The sequence below is a fragment of the Gracilinanus agilis genome, chromosome 2 (assembly GCF_016433145.1).
Source record: "Gracilinanus agilis isolate LMUSP501 chromosome 2, AgileGrace, whole genome shotgun sequence".
Taxonomy (NCBI): domain Eukaryota; kingdom Metazoa; phylum Chordata; class Mammalia; order Didelphimorphia; family Didelphidae; genus Gracilinanus; species Gracilinanus agilis.
This window is the reverse complement of record NC_058131.1, coordinates 482,171,166-482,190,326: the sequence shown is the minus strand read 5'-3', so window position 1 is coordinate 482,190,326 and position 19,161 is coordinate 482,171,166. Positions and strand designations below refer to the sequence as shown.

At 36.2% G+C, this 19,161-nt stretch overlaps 1 protein-coding gene across 1 annotated transcript in view; it reads right to left on the bottom strand.

Moving 5' to 3' along the window:
• Positions 1-19,161, bottom strand: part of TTLL5 (tubulin tyrosine ligase like 5) — a 318,095-nt gene that overhangs the window by 295,204 nt on the left and 3,730 nt on the right. The window contains exon 2 of the mRNA XM_044664952.1: positions 11,749-11,855. Within this exon, the coding sequence (XP_044520887.1) occupies positions 11,749-11,855 (107 nt within the window). The remainder of the gene's footprint in view (positions 1-11,748; positions 11,856-19,161) is intronic.

Below are 19,161 nucleotides of genomic sequence, written 5' to 3'. Positions count from 1 at the left end.
TCCCTTGACTGGGAAATAGCTGAACAAATTGTGGTATATAATGGAATATTATTTGTGCTGTAAGGAATGATGATCTGGAGGATTTCTATATGAGCTCGGAGAACCTCAGTGAACTGATGCAGAGTGAAATGAGCAGAATCAGGAGAACAGTGAACCAGAAAGTAAAACATTGTGGAATAATCCAATATAATGGACTTTGCTACTAGTAGCACTGCAACAAGCCAGGACATTCCTGAAGGACTTTTGGAAAAGAATGCTAACCTAATCACATTGAGAAAAAGAACTATGGAAATAGAAATGCAAAAGAAAAACATTATATCACTTATCACATGTATATATATATATATATATATATATATATATATATATATGGGTATGTGATGTGGGCTTAGTCCTAAAAGACCACAAGCACTGCTCCGCTCCCCCACCCAGTGCTAGGCAAATTGAGAGTCTTTGATTGGTTCCTGAGATGTGATAGACCAGCCTACAGTGAAAGGAAGGAGAAACCAGAGAGACAGAAGTTGCTCTATACCAAAAATGAATAATATGGAAATACGTATCAAGTGATAAGATTTGTACAACCCAAAGGAATTGCTTTTTGGCTCCTAGAGGGGGGTGAGGGAAAAGAGGAGGGAAAGAAACTGAATTGTGTAACCACTGAAAAATATTTAAAAATAAAAATTAATTAAAGTAGAAAAAAGAATACAAGTCATTCTCAATTGACAATTGGTCAAAGGATATGAACAGGAAATTCTCAAGCAAAGAAATTAAAACTCTCTATAATCATGCAAACAAATGCTATAAATCACTATTAATTAGAAAAATGAAAATTAAAAAATCTTTGAGGTACCACTCCACACTTATCAGACTGGCTAATATGACAGAAAAGGAAAATGACAAAACTTGGAGGGAGTGTGGGAAAATTGAGACATGAATTCACTGCTGGGGGAGTTGTGAACTGATTCAATCATTCCAGAGAGCAATTTAGACCTATGTCCAAAGGTCGATCCTATTTTTACTAGGTTTGTATCCCAAAGAAATTAAAAAAAGCAAAAAGAGGAAGTTCCTATATAAGAAATGATAAGTAGGAGGAACTCAGAAAAACCTGGAAAGACTTAAATACACTGAAGCAGAGTAAAATAAGCAGAACCAAGAGAATATTGTACACCATGACAGGAATACTATACAATTAAAAACTGTGAATAAGTTAGCTATTGCAAGGGTTAAAAATGTTTTGACTAAATTTATGAGTTAAAAAGAATTATTGTGGTCACTGTTTAAAAAAGTTCAAAATTAAATTTGGAGTCTGTTAGTAGTTTTAGTAGCTTTATTACAGCAGGGTAGAGATAGTAAAGAGGGAAATGTAGGAAGGAGGTAGAAAATATTGCCAAGCTAAATATTCTGTAATTGCCAATCCAAAGAAATCCAGCTCAACTTCCAACTCCAACAAAGGCTCCCTCAGGTCCTGATCTCCAACCAGGAGTCATGGTAAGTCTTTACAGCAAGAGTCTTACTAGCACAGAATCAATCTCCAATGCAGAAATCTAAGGCAGAAGAATCCTTCCAACACAGAAGACCCCAACCCAGAAGTCCTCCTTCAGCAAGAGCCACAAAGGCAGCAGAAGTACCTCAGAATTCCTTGGCTGGCTTTTATAAGCAGTTTTCTCCACATCACTTCCTGTCTCTCTGGTTTCTCCTTCCTTTCACTGTAGGCTGGTCTATCACATCTCAGGAACCAATCAAAGACTCTCAATTTGCCTAGCACTGGGTGGGGGAAGGGAGCAATGCTTGTGGTCTTTTAGGACTAAGTGTGTTAATGACTAAGTAAGTGTGAACTCTCCAGCTCAAACAGGGATTTTGAATGGTGCTTAATGGCATCTGATCAATAAGAACAAAGCAGAATGACTGAGAACAGCTGAACTAATGGTTAGCTCAAAGCTGCTCCGACCAGCAATGAGCTTGAGATTTATTTTATTTTATACAGTATTCAAAAAACCATTTCACACAAAGCACAAAGGAATTTGCAGCTGTGAAGATGATCAAGGTTACAGAATTATCTCACACAAGTTTTTTCACACATAGATTATACCAGGATGAGACAAGGGTCCAAGGTTAAATTTTGAGACTTATTTTATCTAACATTCTATTTTAATAAAAGTTTCCATACTTTGAAAGATACATTAAAAAATGAGCTTTAAGATTGTGTGGGGTGTGGGATGTGTTCAAGTCATTAGAAAAGTACCTAAGGGAGAGGTGTCTGTGCCTGCCTGTAGTATACTTGAAATGTCTGGAAGCAGGGAGAAGGGATACCTGCCTTTTTCTTGGCTTGGGGAAAAATTATTAACTCCTTAACTGCTGGTTTACTAAAAACTTAAAGCTATCTTAGAAAATTGGATTATAATGCTTTCCAATAAGAAAAGGTGTTGGTCGTAAAAGGAGTCACAGAGAGGAGTCCAGATTTTTATCTTAGATAAAACCATCTGTTCTGTGTCCTGATTTTCAGGCCACAAAAATCCACGCAGGGCTTTGCCTATCTGTGTTGATCTTGATGGGGTCTAGATAAAAATACTTATTAGAGACCCTATTTCTCTCAGTGGCTTCCAACAGTTAGTGACTTATTAAGTATTAAGTAGAGGTACTTCAAGTTCCTGATTGATTAACTTAAAATAGACAAAAGTAATAAAAAAATTCCCTTTCACACTATTCTCAGCAATACTAGATCCAAAACTATACCAAAGGATTAAAGATAAAAAATGCCATTTGCTTCCTAGAGAAAGAACTAATAAGAGTCTGATTCCAAACCAAAGTAAACTTTTCACTTGCTTAATTTTTTTCTTCAAGTTTCTTTCCACAAAAAGATCAATGTGAAAAAATGTTTTACATGATTGCACATACAAAATCTACATAAGGAGGGGGGATGAGGAAGGGAGGGAATTCAAAACTCAATGTTCTTTGAAAAATGTTAGAAACTATGTTTACATGTAATTGGGGGGAAATATGTTAAAAAAATTTAAATAAAATAAAATGCTAGGTTATAAATGATCATTGTCAAAGTGAAATGAGTAGAGCCAAGAGAACCTTGTATATAGTAATAGAAATATTGTTCAATGATCATTTTTGGAGGACTAAACTAACATTAGCATTGCAATGATCCAAAACAACCCCAAGAGACCCACAATGCACATAGGAAGCAAATTAAAGCATACCATTTTTCACTTTATTTCCTTCATGAGTTTTTCCTTCTATGTGCAATATGTCCTTTCACGACATGAGAAAAATGGAAATGTGTATTCAAAGACAACACTGATATAACTTACTGTCTGGGAGTAGGGAAGAAGAGGGAGGGAAAGAGAGCCTTTTGAATTACAAAAAGTCAAAAAACAATTGTTCAAAATTATTTCTACATGTTCTTGAAATAAAATAAAGCTCTTCAAATAAAAAATGAAGGGAATTAGGGGAAAAATAAAAAAATTTAAAAATAAAAGATTGTTGTTATTCTAAAAAAGTCACTTTACTTGTCTAAACTTAGTAGCCTCTCTAATAATACAGGAAGTATTGCCTCTAAATTCAATAAGCAGTGAAAGGAGAATAAAAGTTTATATAAAAAAAGTTTATTGGTGATATAGCCAATTCTGACAGCACTTACGAATGAAACTGGAAGAAAGATAATGAATAGATAAAAAATAGAAAAGATTTATAAATATGGCTATAAATACTTTCTTCCCTCAACAACAGTGGGGTTCTATATATATGGACTCTAGCATTATAAACTCTGAAAAGCTACAGGAAAAAAAGGAAAAAAAATGGAATAAAACAAAAATGAAATACCAGATAGACTATACCAGTGATGGCAAACCTTTTAGAGACCAACTGCCCAAATTGCAACTTCATGCTACATGTAAGTCCCCTGCCTTACGCCAGGCAGGGGAAGAAGGAAGCACTTCCATTGGGCTGCTGGGCAGAGAGGCAGATCATGTGAGAAATGTCCTCGGGTGCACGTGGAGAAGGGAGGGGAGCAACCCCCTCTGGCATAGTGCCACAGGTTCACCAACATAGGACTATACCAAGTATACACAGAAAAGTTCATTTTGGAAGCAGCATAATTTTGAGGGTACTGATGAATCAGTTCTCAAGGTGACTGAAAAAGGAAAGAAAACCAAATATTTGGGGAGGAGGAAAAATCACAGACCATGTATGTACGTATGTGTGTGTGTGCGTGCACGTGTGTGTATAAAAATATATATCTATGTATGTATGCATATCATGAAGGGAATGTAGATAACCACATACCCAAGCCTTTTCACCTCTATAAAACTGGCTCTATCTCCAAGTGCAAAGCAGGATCTAATCTCTAATATATAGCCCAACTTGCAAAGGATAACCAGGACAAGAATCCCAGACCAAAGGGGAACCTACAATTCTGCTCTTCTGAGCCAACATAGCTTCCTTGTTGGATGATAGCAACAGAGTCTAGTAGCAGTCTACTCTCTCTCAGATGCAAACCCCAGTCACAAACTTGCAGACTTCAGACCAGGAAGGCAGCAGATTCTGCCTTGGGTCAGACTATTTGGGGTATATTGATAGACTGCAAGTCCCTGGTCTGTTCCTGAGATCCTGAAATAAAAAAAACAATCATTACCCCAAGAAAGTAGAAAAGAGGACCAGCCCAAAACTTCACTCCAGAAGTGTCATAGAGCCAAGCCCTAAGAAAATTTGAAGTCAGAAAACAGTCTGGAAAAATGAGCAAACAAAAAAGAATGCCACCATTAAAAATTTATGACATGACCCATGACAATTCTGAGGGATATATGGAAAAGAACACTACCCATATTCAGAGGAAGAACTACAAGAGTGGAAACACAGAAGAAAAACAACTGCTTGAACACTTGGGTTGATGAGGACATGACTGGGGATGTAGACCAGAAAAGACCACACCAATATAACTATCAATAATATGTAAATAAGTCTTGACTGGCCACACATGTTAAAACCACTGGAAATGCGAGTTAGCTATGTGTATGTGGGGGGGTGGTTGAGGGGATGAAGGGTAAAGAAAAAACATGAATTATGTAACCATGGAAAATTTTTCTAAAAATAAAACATTAAAAAAAAAAGTAGCAGGGATGCTCAAGACCCCAACAAAGAAGAGAATAACTCCAAAATATCTATAAGCATTACCTCAAGCAAAAAAATTCTTAAAACACAGCTTGGGTACAAACTCAACTAGAATTCCTAAATGAAGAAAGGGTAGTTTTTTTTGTTTGTTTTTTTAAATTTCAAAATGTCTTCATAAATGGAATGAAAACACTTGAAGAAAAAATTGGGGGAGGAAAATGAGAGCTAAGGAAGAAAGAAATGGAAAAAAGCAAGGCTTAAGTTAAATCATATTCTGTGTTTGTTGCTCATAATGTCATTAGTAGATTAGAGAAGTAAAGTCAACTTTAACTTGAAAAGTTAACCTATCTTTTCTTTCCCCATTTTCTCATCTTTAAAAAGCAATTAAATGAATTCCAAAGAGCTTTGTCTAACTGCTTTTGTTTCAACTGCAGTTAGGGAAACAAAAGGGCACTGTATGAATATTAATGGGAAAATTGCTGTAATGTTGTGAGCATTTTTTAATGCAGTTGATGAGTCATTGCCAACAATGACTTAAAATTTTATTATAAAATCCTGGCACTTAAATGTGTGTTTAACCATTTTGGGATAAAAGACATGACGAGTTTGTAAATTCTAGTATTTTCACTTTAAATTTCTAAAGCCTTGATCTTGAATTCTTGTCTGGGACCCGGTTTTTATTTAAAGTGTTTTTTCTTTGTTTGGTTTTGGTTTTTAAAGTTGTGTGGACATCAAACATCCAATTTATAATCAGCACATTGAAAAGCCAGTAGAATTGGTGTAGTAGAGTCAAGGTATAACTGTTCTTTTTTTGCTATTGTTTTTTACAAAGTGTGAATAAAAGGTGTTTACCCATGTTTCCTTAAAAAAAGGGGGGAAAATGGAAAAGAGATTAACAGCTTAGTAAAAGAGGTACAAAAGTTTGCTCAAGCAACAAACTCCCTGAAAATTCAAATGGACCATATAGAAGCCAAAGATTCCATGAGGCAACAAGAAATATTAAAAGAATCAAAAAGCTGAAAAAAAAAACAGAAGAAAATGTAAGGTATTGTAAGGAATTAAATTAAGGGTTTGACTAAATATATGAGAATTCTAAAATAATATGGTTGTCGCTGATTTAAAATATTATAGCTCAAGTCAAAATGACTTTTAATAGCTTTTATTTACAAGAGGTGGAAAGAGTGAAAGTAGAGAAAGGCAAAAAAGAGGGTAGAGAATATGTCTAGCCTATCACACTAAATATTGCTTTGGTGCTTGGCTTAGCCCAGCAGGGCTTGTTAACTTGAGGACCCATACCCACGTGGCCTCCTCCAAGAGGGGAAGGCCTCTCTGGAACTAATCTCTCCAGAAGCCAGGAAAAGGAAGGCCAGCTACTCACTCGCCCAAGAAACAGTCCAAGAGCTAAGGTCCCAAGTCAAAGCCGAGGTCCAAGTCCAAAGTCACCTACGAAAGGCAGGTGACCAGCCAAAGCTCCAAGCCAAAGATTAAAGCCAAAGACACAAGCCAAAATCATTCAGGACTTTTTATAGTCCTTTTTCCACATTACTTCCTGTCCCTTCCCCTCTTCACAGAGGCCAATCACAGCTTCCAAATTGCCTAGCATTGCTCTGTGGGATTCACCTCTCATCCTCTGAAGGTGTCAACTCTTATCAAAGGATTCACAAGTTTCTGATTGATAGGGTTAAAAGGGTGAAGCTCTCCAAGTAAGTGATTTGTGAATTCTCTTACTTGATGGCTAACAAAGTGTTAAGTAGGGGTTAAGTAGGAGTTTCTTGACTGATTAACTCAAAATAGACAAAGAGAATAAAGAATTCCCTTTCACAGTATCTCATAGAAAAAAAACTCACCTGTAAAACAGATCAAAAAGAAAAAAATTAAGCATCATTGGAGTACTTGATGGAGACATCAAATTTCAAGAAATCTTAAAAGAAAACTGTCTAGGGCAGCTCGGCAGCTTAATAGAGATAGGAGGATCTGAGTTCAAATTTGGCCTTAGACATTTTCCTAGCTGTGTGAATCCTGGGCAAATCACTTAACCCCAATTACTTAGGCCTTACTGCTGTTCTGCCTTGCAACCAATATTTAGAATGAATTCTATGACAGTACATAAGGGTTGTTTTTTTTAATTAAGATCTCTTAGAACCAGAAGGCAAAGTGGAAAAAGAAAGAATATACCAATTATCTCCTGAAACTTCAAAATGAAAACTTTTAGGAATATCATTGCCAAAATCCAGAGCTTCCAAGTCAAAGAAAAAATATTGCCAACAGCAAGAAAGAAAGAATTTAAATAGGAAAGGTAAAATTACCTCAAACAAAGTACACAAGTAGACATCTATATAGTAAACATCTATATAAACAAGGAGGAGAGGGTAGGGGGCAGATCAGGTCACACTAGCATCTCAATTTCATTTGAAGTGATCAAAAGAAGAAAAGTTATGCATACCACAGCTGAATACAGAAATGTTTTCATTCAACAGAGAAATAGGAGAGAAAAGAGTTTAAGAAGGAGAGAGATTGAAATAAGAGTAGATTAAAGAAAAGATTAGGCCTAATGCAAAACATTGCTAAAGATGTATAAAAATATTTATAGCTTTTTTTTTGAGATGGCAAAAAACAAGAATCTGATGGGATGACCATAAACTGGGTAGTGTATGAATGGGTTACACTATATGAATGTGATTGTAAACTGTTGTGCTGAACTCATATTGACCAATAAGGATTCCAGAAAACTTATGATGAAACATGCTACCCACTTTCTGATAGAGGTGAAGGACTCAGAATGTAGAATGAGACAAATCTATTTTAGGACATGGCCACTGAAAAAGTTTGCTCTGACTCCAATAGATTTTGTTTTTCTTGTTTTCTCAATGAGGTAGGGTCAAATGGTGAGCTGATAGATCTTGGTCTGATTCAAACAAACTTAAGGAAAGAAAAAGTCTACTACAATAGGCCTGACATGGGGTAGCAAGGGCCTGCACTAGAGTGGTCTATTAGATCTATTTCTCAGAGGATTTAATCACAAGATGATGAATTGTCCAGATAGTTCTCAGATACTGTATCTGAATCACCCAGTACTTTAGAAATCACAAGGTTACACAGAGAATTCATAAAACTGGTAAGTAATTGAAGTAAAAATCAACAAATTGTATCAGAGAAGAATATTATGAGAGATGTTATTAAGGTAAAATTCACAGGACTGGGTAACAGATTGGATGGTAGGGGATAAGGGTGGTCAGACAGAGGGAAAATCAAGGATGACACCTAAGGTATTCTGAGTGACTTAGAAGATGGTGGTGCCCTCAACTATAATAGGGAAGTTAGAAAAAGAGAAGGTTGGGAATGGGGAAAATGAGTTAAGTTTTGGATGTGATGAGTTTAAGATATATGCAGGGCATCCAGTTCAAGACTCATAATTGGAGATGACAACCTGAAGGTTAAGAGAAAGGTCAGAGCTAGATAGAGCTCAGAGAATAATCAGCACAGAGATGACAAATGGAATTTATGGCAGCTGATGAGATTATCAAGTAAAATAGAGAATGGGGCCCTTATGGGACACCCAAAGTCAGCCAGCATGACCTAAAAGAAAATCCAACAAAGGAGACAGACAAAGAGCAGTCAGATAAACAGGAGGAAAACCAGGAGAGAGTAGTATCACAAAAACCTAGAGAAGGGGCAGCTGAGTAGCTCAGTGGTTTGAGAGACAGGAGGTCCTAGGTTCAAATCCGGCCTCAGACACTTCCCAGCTGTGTGATCCTGGGCAAGTCACTTGACCCCCATTGCCCACCCTTACCACTCTCTTCCACCTATGAGCCAATATACAGAAGTTAAGGGTTTAAAATAAAAATAAAAATTTTTAAAAACCTAGAGAATAGAGTATCAAGGAAAAGAGAATGATTGAAGATGTCAAAGGTTGCAGAGAGACTAAGAAGTATGAGGACTGAGAAAAGGGCATTAGACTTTGCAATTAAGAGATTGTTAGTAACTTTGATGGGAACAGTTTTGGTTGAATACAGATAGTTTTAAGGATAAGTTACAGAAGCATACGAGGTGTTCAGGAAAGACTAGAATCTCTTGTATGAGAGCTTGCCAAGCCCTTTTCAGGCTACTTGGCCATACTATTCAGCACTCACTATCCCCACCTTACTAACTGAGAAAAGGGAGTTACAGTATTCCTTGCTCCCCAATACCACTTCCAACTTCTCTTCCTACCACGACTCAATAACCTCACCTTCTTTTAGGACTATACAATCCACATCTACTACCCAATAAAATTCGTGTAGCTTCTGTCTACAGACCTCCACGATTTACCCCTTCCTTCCTTAGTGAGTTCAATACCTGGCTCAGAATCTTTCCTCCTTAGCTCATACCTCATACCTGATATAAATATTAATATTCTCTCAAGCATCCTTACCTCCTAGTTCCTCAGTTTGCTCATTCCTAATGACCCACACCCTCACAATCTCAGTTACACTCAAAAATAGTCATATACTTGATCTTGCCATCTACCCACAAATACATCACCTCCACGTTCAAATAAACAAGTATGAGCTGCCTAAAATAAGCTAATTTTATAAATTCACTATATATACAATTTTTCAAGAACATGTTATTGTAAAAAGACATACTTAAAGTCCTAATAAAACAGGAAGGAAATTAATAATATCACATAAAAATATTTCTAAGAGCAATGAAGCTTAATGTAGCATTGAACTGTTACGGCTTACAAAAATAAAAAGATAAAAAACAATGTTGATATCTAATACAAGATAGATGACAAAAAGTAAAAAGAAAATAAACAAAAAATCTAGATCTATTTCACAGAAGATTTAATCACAAGATGATGAATTGTCCAGATAGCTCTCAGATACTGTATCTGAGTCACCCAGTACTTTAGAAATCACAAGATTACACAGAGAATTCAGAAAACTGGTAAGTAATTGAAGTAAAAATCAACAAATTGTTTTTTTCACTAAGAAAATAATTAAACAATCAGCTACTTGAATTTGTTAGTATAATGAAGAGGCCTGCCAGAAACATAAAACGCCTAAGCATAGAAATTGTGAACAGGAGTTTAGAGTATTCTTTTTTTTTTTTAAATCAAGAGATTAACATGTAAAGAAAGGAGTCTGAAAAATGAGAAGAGACTCCCTGGACAAAGTGGCAACATATCTGTTGAATGAGATTTTTTTCCGAACTATAAAGTACAGCCTTTCAGAGAAATACAAAAACATCAGAAGGGATCTCAGAGGACACATGGCACAACCTATACTTAAACTAAAATCTCATATACAACCACTTGTCAACATTTTTCCCCAGACTGGCATTCAGAACTGAATGTGCTGCTTCAGATTTGGTCTGGTAAAGATTAGATTCAACAGGACTATATACCTGCCTACTCAAGAACCCTATGGACTCTCTTATTACAACCACAGAATGCATTAGCTTTCATGGCTCCCATATATTTCACTAATACCCCTAGATCTTTCGAAACAGAACTACTGTCTAAGAATGTCAACCCCTTCATAGTAGGGACCTTGGATGCTATCCAATCCCCTCATTTTGCAGGTAAAGAGTGGGCATATTAGTCAAACAGTCAATAAACATCTAATGAGTGCCCACTACATGCCAGGCATTGCACTAGGCCCTGGAGATACAAATACAAAAAAGAAAGGCAGTCCTGCCCTCAAGGAGCTTATAAATCTAATGGACGAAGACAACACGTGAAAAAAAATTATGAAGGGAAAGGAGGTACCCAACATGAAAGCACAATTAAGAAGTCCAAAGTAGAAGCACTAGGTGGGACACAAAGAGATGGCTGGCCTGAATGGCCTTCTTTAAGGGAAGTCTTAGGAGGAGCTCTTTGCCCCAGATAGGAGCAGAGGGTATTGAACAAAGGTAGATGTGAATTGGCAGGATGATGAGGTTCCTGTGGGCAGTCAAGTCCTGCGAAGTTAATTCCAAATGAGAGGTCTATTTCTTGCTATGGAATACAAGCGATCACTTAAACATTTAAGCAGAGACAGGTTAGGAACATAATGTTTTCTTCTATAGGAGGTGTCTACTGTTTGTTGTGCAATATGTTTTTAATTTTTCATTTACAGCATATCTATTGTTACATCCAGATAAAGCTTCTCATTAAAGAGTAGTAAAATTTCAATTCTTCTATTTTTCAGCTGATATTACTGAACTAAGTGCCCTTAATATTAATGAGCTGGAAAGATTAGGAGGAAGTACAAGTCGAGAGATTGCAAATCCCACAAGTAGAGAATGACCCTTTCCTGAACTCGCCTCACTGTTAGGAGATTAGAGACTCTAAAGAGCTTCCTAGCACTTCAAGAACAGAGTTTAAATTCCATTGAAAGGGGAAAATATCCACTTCATATCCCTAACCAGTAGATAACTACAGACTAACCATTAGACTTACAGCTCTAGATAGTGACAAGAGAAGATGATATGGGAAAAATAATCCAGGATGAAAAATCATTGTCAAATTTGGAAAATCAAAATAACTGTCACCTAGAAAGTCTTCGTTCCCCACCTCTATGTAATCTCAGCTTCTGCAAGACAAAGTATGCCAAGAATACTCAGGAAATGTCACAAAAGGATGAATAAGGTGCCAGCAATAACACCTACCTCCAATTACTCGAATGTTATTGTCCTTTGTCAGAATGGCCTCTGCATGGAACACTAAGACAGGAATTCTCCTGCAGCCTCCAGTCCACATAATGCATGGATGATCCCTTGAAATGATAAAAATAATCTTTGGTTACCATACAAAAAGACTAGATTTTCTGAGTAGACAAGCCATGGTTTATACACCTCTTTAGCTCTCACAATCATTCTTCCTTATAAGTCGATACCAAGGCATTCAAGACAAAAAACTATAAAAAGAGGCAAATTGGATAGCCTTTAGGTCCTTTCCAGCTCTAGATCTGCAATCCCATGAATCTTACTGTGCTTCACATAACTGCATTTAGATTCAATATTATATTAAATAGCATCTTTTTTAGAGGAAATAAATTAAACAAGTTCTATTTTCTTCTAAAATGGAATTAGGACCTTGACTCAATTTTAATGCTTTTAGGAAACTACTCAGCCACATCTGTACTAAAGGTATATTAAAAGGTGTTAGATGTTAAATGTAAAGGATTCTGAAGAAGGAATTATCTTTTTAAAGGTCTGGAATTCTTTGAAAATTTTCATCACAAAGATAACAGAATCTTAAAGGATTTTCCTTTTATTCTACAGTAGGAATGAAAATCAAAGTACATTTAATATTATTAATAAAGCAAAGCAAGAAGGAAATATTACTATGCCAAAACTGTTTACAAGACATGCTCCACTCAAACTCATTATTTCTTTTTTTGATAGTTACTAAACTAACAGCATGAGCATAGTATATCTGGATTTTAAGAAAACATTTGACAAAGTTTCTCCTTACTCTTTTTTTTTTAACCCTTACCTTCTGTCTTAGAACAGTAAGGGCTAGGCAAAGGGGGTTAAGTGACTTGCCAGGGTCACATAGCTGGGAAGTGTCTGAGGCTGGATTTGAACCTAGGACCTCCCATCTCTAGGCCTGGCTCTCAATCCACTGAGCCACCCAGATGCCCCCTCTCCTTACTCATAAGACCGAAGGATTTTGGATGAGTTGGCTTACTGTATCTAAAATGTAGACTAATGAATCTATGTCAACAAAGAGATGAGTTCATCTTTGATTAGATGTTGCAGGGCTCTATTTAGAGCTCTGTTCAGTTGAGATTTCTATTAACCACATGTATGAAGAGATACAACTTGTATGCTTATGACAACTATGACCCAAAGCCCAGAGGGATATACTGCATGATAAAATATTAATTCAATGGGCTGGAATGGTATACAGAAGTTAAGATGAAATTAAATAGAGATGGAGCAGCTGGGTAGCTCAGTGGATTGAGAGTCAGGCCTAGAGATAGGAGGTCCTAGGTTCAAATCCGGCCTCAGACATTTCCCAGCTGTGTGACCCTGGACAAGTCACTTGACCCCCATTGTTCACCCTTACCACTCTTCCACCTTGGAGCCAATACACAGAAGTTAAGGGTTTAAAAATAAATAAATAAACAAACAAAAAAAGAAATTAAATAGAGATAAATATAAAGTCCTGTATTTGACCTGAAGAAAATCAATTGTACAGTTACATTCTGAGAGACAGTTAGAAAGCAATTCAAGTGAGCAAAGCCTAGAATGGAAGCTCAGGAAGTCAATCCTATTATGTTGCAGGCAAAAAACCAAATTCAGTCTTAAGATACACATACCAAAATGTAGGCTGATCATGATTTCTCTGGGTTTCAATTTCCTCTTCTACAAAATGGAGATTATACTTGTACTACTTACATCACAGGACATTTGTGAGATAAATGTTTTGTAAACTTTAAAGTGATAAATTTAATTTATTCTTACATTATACATTATTGTTCTTCCTTTAAAGAGTTACTTTCCTCTATCATATCAATACTTCAATCACAGATTGGTGGAGAATGAACTCTTGGAGACTCTACAGCAGAGCAGAATGAGAGTTTCATAGATAAAACAGAGGACAACACATTTTAAAGATGAATAATATCATTACTAAAAAAAGATCAAGGAGACACAAATAACTACAATCTCATGCCTACTTTCTAATCTTTATGAGAACAATGTATATGAGTGTTGATGTTTTTCTTGATGAAAATATGAGAAGGGAACAGAGAGGTTTTACAAATGGTTCTCTCTATAGTTAGACCACATATTTAGTCACACAACTGATTGAAAAATGCAGAAAATATAAGATCCTTCAGTATCCTAGTTATTATTTATTGATTAGGAAAAAATAGCATTTGGCACAGCAGAACAAAATTAAAGCTTAAAGATTCTTCTCTAACAAGGAGTATCTCATGCATAGGTTAAAATCACACAAGATTCCTAGATCATTTATGACTATCTAGCTCAGAGCCTAGAATAAAGTAAAAACCTAATGCTTACTGCTTAATAAGAAATTGTTCAACTAGCCTCTTGTTGTCAATCTAAGTATAAAATAGATATATACTCAATAGGGTAGTTTGCTATTGTCATAAAGGATATACAAATGGAACAGGAATGATTAAGATGTTCCTATTTAAAGATAATATTGTGTTAATTACATCAAGCTCCAGAAGTGAAAGCTAAGGCACATAATTGTGTAGCCAATCTTTTGTGTTAGGTACATTAGTATTTATAATTTAACCTTTTTTGCCTCAGTTCCTCATTTGAAAATTAAAAGGTTGGATTAGATGACCCCTAAGGGCCTTCCTAGATCTAAATCTATGATTCTATGATCTTGAACTAGTTCACAGATGGACAATGTTGTTCAGTCATTTCAATCATGACTGACTCTTTGTAACCCCATTTGGGGTTTTCTTAGCAAAGATACTGGAGGGGTTGGCCCTTTCCTTCTCCAACTCACTTTAAACATGTGGAAAATGAGGCATACACTTAAATTACTTGTCCAGGGTCACATAATTAATAAGTATCTGAAGTCAGATTTGAACACAGGAAGATGAGTTTTCCTGACTGCAGGTCTGGTGCTCTGTCCACTGTGCCACCTAGCTGTCCCAATGGATGAATTTGACCCAAAACAGAATTAGAATTAAAGAATTAAAACTCCAAGTGGTTCAAAGAGCAACAGAGAAAATGTTGGGAATGATGGACACAATATTCTACAGCATATTTTCAATGACAAATTACCTATGGGGTGAGATGGACTCAAATCTATATGGAACTCCTGATAGAGGAATTGTCTCTACCAATGAAACTAAGAAACTGCTTATCAGCTCACAGTCTTAGAAAACCTGTCAGATCTATGGATAAGGAAAACATTCATGACCAAACAAGAGACAGAGAGGTTTATGGGAGATTAAAAGGGATAATATAAATTACATAAAAATAAAGTTATTGCATAAACAAAACCAATGCTGCTAAAATTAGAAGATAAACAGGAAACTGGGGGGGGAGGGGGGAGGCGAAGGGGAAAAATACTTTGCCAGAAGTTTCTCATTTCTAATTGATATAGAAAACTGAGTCGAATTAATAAGAATAAGAATCATTCCCTAATTGATAGTCAAAGGATATAAATAGACAGTTTTTAGAGAAAGAAATCCATGCTATCAATAGTCATATAAAAAACTCTAAGCCACTAATCATTTTAAAAATATAAATTAAAATAATTCTTAAGTATCATATTGCATACCTATCAGATTGGCTAAGTTGATAAAAAATGAAAATGACAAATGTTAGAAGGGTTGTGAGAAATAGGTTCTTTAGTACACTGTTGGTAGAGCTATGAACTGGCCCAGCTATTCTGGATAGCAATCTGGAACTGTGACCCCAAAATCCAGTAAACTGTGCATATCCTTTAACTCAGTGGTACTGTTACTAGATCTATACCCCAAAAAGATTTTTAAAAAAGAACCATCTGTACAAAAATATTTATGGCAGCTGCTTTTTTGGTAGCGATAAATTTTAAAATGATTAGATGGCTGTCAACTGGGAAATGGCTGAGTAAGGTATGGTATATGAATATGATGGAATACTATTGTGCTAAGAAATAATAAGGGAGCAAGGTGGCACAGAGGATAGAGTGCCAGGCCTGGAGTCAGGAAGACTCATCTTCCTGAGTTCAAATCTGACCACAAACAATTTACTAGGTGTGTGACCCTGGACAAGTCACATAACCCTATTTGCCTCATTTGCCTCACCTGGAAAATGAGATGGAGAAGGAAATGGTGAATTACTCCAGTATTTTTGCCAAGAAAACCCAAAATAGTCACAAAGAGTCAGACACAACTAAACAGCAACAACAACAAACAATGAAGGAAAAAAACAAGTTGAAAAAACCTATATGAACTAATGCAGAGGAAAGAGAGTAGAACCAGGAAAACAATTTATACAATAATACCATCATAAAGACAATCAACTCAGAAAGACTCAGAAACTGACCAGCACAATGACCAACCACAACTTCAAAGGACTCATGCTGAAACATGCTACCTACCACAAACTAGAGAACAGACTCTGAGTACAGATCAAAGCACATGTTTTTAGAAATGGCTAAATTTATGAATTTGGTTTACATGACTATACATATATGCAATGGGTTACATTTTGAGTGTCTTCTCACTGGGTGGAAGGAGAAGGGAAAGAGAGAATTTGAAATTTAAAAGAAAAAGAAAATTGGAAAAAGAATTTCTTAAAAATATTTTAAAACCTTATAAACTTAGCAATGACAGCAGCAACAGGAATAAAAGACTCGCCTAGAGTCCAAGAGTCAGTATGTGTCAAAGGAAGGTAGATGGAATAATATCAAGTAAAAGGGAAAAAGAAGACTGATCATGTGTCAAAAGCAATGACAAAAGGAAAGCTTTGCTGCATTGCTGGTACGCATAGTTTATGTCAATCAGAATAATGAAGAGACTCAAACTAGTGCCATAAAAAGTTGTGTTGAAATTATTTGTTATAAAGGATAGCTCTCTAGATGGGGAAAAGAGGCAGGATAAAAGGGAAATTTCTTTTGCTATTGTTGTTCGGATGTATCCACCTCTTCATGACCCCATTGGGGTTTCCTTGGCAAAGATATTGGAATGGTTTGCCATTTCCTTCTCCAATTCACTTTCCAGATGAGGAAAACAAGGCAAACAGAGTTAAGTGACTTGTCTAAGATCACACAGCTAGTGTCTGAAACCAGATTTGAACTCGGGTCTCCCTGATTCTAGTCCTGGCTCTGCATCTACTGTGCCTTCTATCTGTCCCCAAGAGACAATTTAATTCTAGGAAATTTAAAAATAAAAGATACAAATAAAAATCTACTTTTTAAAAAGTTCCATTTAAAGAATGAGGATATTTAGCTTAGAAAAGAGAAACTTTAAGTCCATGAAGAAAAACAGTCTCAAAATATCTAATGGTACTTATCATGTGGAAGTGCTATCAGACTTGTTCTGCTTGGTTCCAGAAGGCAGGACTATGACAAAGGGTAGAAATTACAAAGAGGTAGACTTCTTAAAATAAGGAAAAACTTCCTAACAAGTAGAGCTATTCTAAAGGAAATGTACCACTCTGGGAGATGAAAAGGACTTCATTACTAAAGGTCTTCAAATGAAGCCTGGATGCCTGTTTGGGAAAGATGTTGTAGAAGGAATTCTTGTCTGGGAGTAAGCTGGACTAGATGACCTCTGACATCCTTTGCAACTCAGCAAATCTCCCTAATTAAATGTTCATATTGTTATGTACCTTCAGCATCTAGACTTGAAAAGCAAACTGGGCTCTTTGGGGAATGTGACCTAGCCTACTCATACAAAGATGGGGGCATTAGAACAGAATTTCATACTACTTTTAATTTAGAAGTCTGCAACACCCTTGGCATTAACAGCAGAACTCACATACATCCAACTTCTTAGCGAAGTCCATACCACCAAGTCTCAATGCCAACATTCACACTCCCAAACTAAGTACAAAAGGATCCACACCTTAAATTCTGGCTGCCAGGATTATCATTCTTGGAAATAAAATGGCTGTCATGCTTAGGGCAAGGTGCCAGCAGCTCCTTAGTGAGGAAAGCAATGTGGGCACCAATCCTAGTTAGCTTTCTAGAGATGGAATGTGGATGCTTATTGTTTTTGTTCTTTGAGGTAAAAAATGACCATTTATGACAAAATGGGATTTGAAGATATTTTTTTCCCCACAAACAAGAGCATTTGGACTTAGTTATGTTTTTAACCTTGGCCCATGTTTTGAAGGCAGTTTGAAGGAAACAAGAGAAGTAGGCACTTTCCTATGAAGGCTTGGGCACCAGCTTTGGAGACAAGCTAGCCATTGCCAAATCCATCTCTAGTTACAGACTGGCACTATTGTGCTATCTAACAACAGGGTAATTCTATAAAATTCAAAGACAAAGAAAAATATTCATAAGCAAAAAATATTTTTGGAAATACTTTATTGTTAATAAGATTGAATGCTGAGAAGTTATATGCCCAAAAGATGAAGATGAGAATCACTCATGTTTCTGCCTCTGTCTCTTTGCTCACATTATTTTCCTGATTTAAAAGCCCTCCCTGCTTTCCTCTAATTATGTAATTAACAATTCCTCCACAAAGTCTTTCCTAATCATTCCAGCCCATAGTGATTTCTCTCCCTTTCAACTGTGTTATTGGAATTTGGGGTTCTTTGGGGTGTTTGGTATTAATATCAAGATCCATGATATAAACTTCCTGTGGACACTTAGGGGACTTGAGAACTACATTTCCCATGATTCCTCTTGTGTAATACATGTGGGCAAGAAGTGTGATTACGTAGAAAAGGTATAAAGTCTCAGAACTTGATTGAGACGCTCTCTTTCTTGCGGAACAAGCCAGGTGGGCAGAGGTAATGGCGGGGCATTTGAATTAGATCTTAGCAGGCACATGGTCTTCTTAATTACCAATATGGCTTTAAATAAACTATTAAATATTTTCAATATATCCATCTATATCAATATTATTCGTAACACAACTCATCATTTTGTATTATAATTTGCTTTCATATGTCTGATCTTCAAGTTCTTTAAGGAATGGAATGCCTTCTGTCTCTCTGTATAAGAGCAATAGCACACTAGAGTGGAAAAAACCAAACCACTGGGTTAGAGTCCCAGATTCAATACTTCCCAGTTATGTGACTTTGGATAAGTGATTTAAGTTCTCAGAAACTTGGTTCACCATCTGTAAAATGGGCATAAAATCAGTAACACTTACTTCTTAGAGCTGGTGAAAATCAAATGAGATGACATGTAAAAGGCTAAACCTAAAACATTATATAAACATAAGCTCTTCTTACCTCTGATGGTGGTTAGCACGGCCCCTTGTACACACTAAGCACTCAAATGTTTGTTAATAAAAATTGTCATCTTTATAAAAATCACACAAATATGGCTCTTTAAGGGATCAAAATGATCAATTTTGAGTGAATTAAGTAAAGGAATGAACATGTCCATAGCAGTAGCATAAATGTATATCCTAACACTGAGCA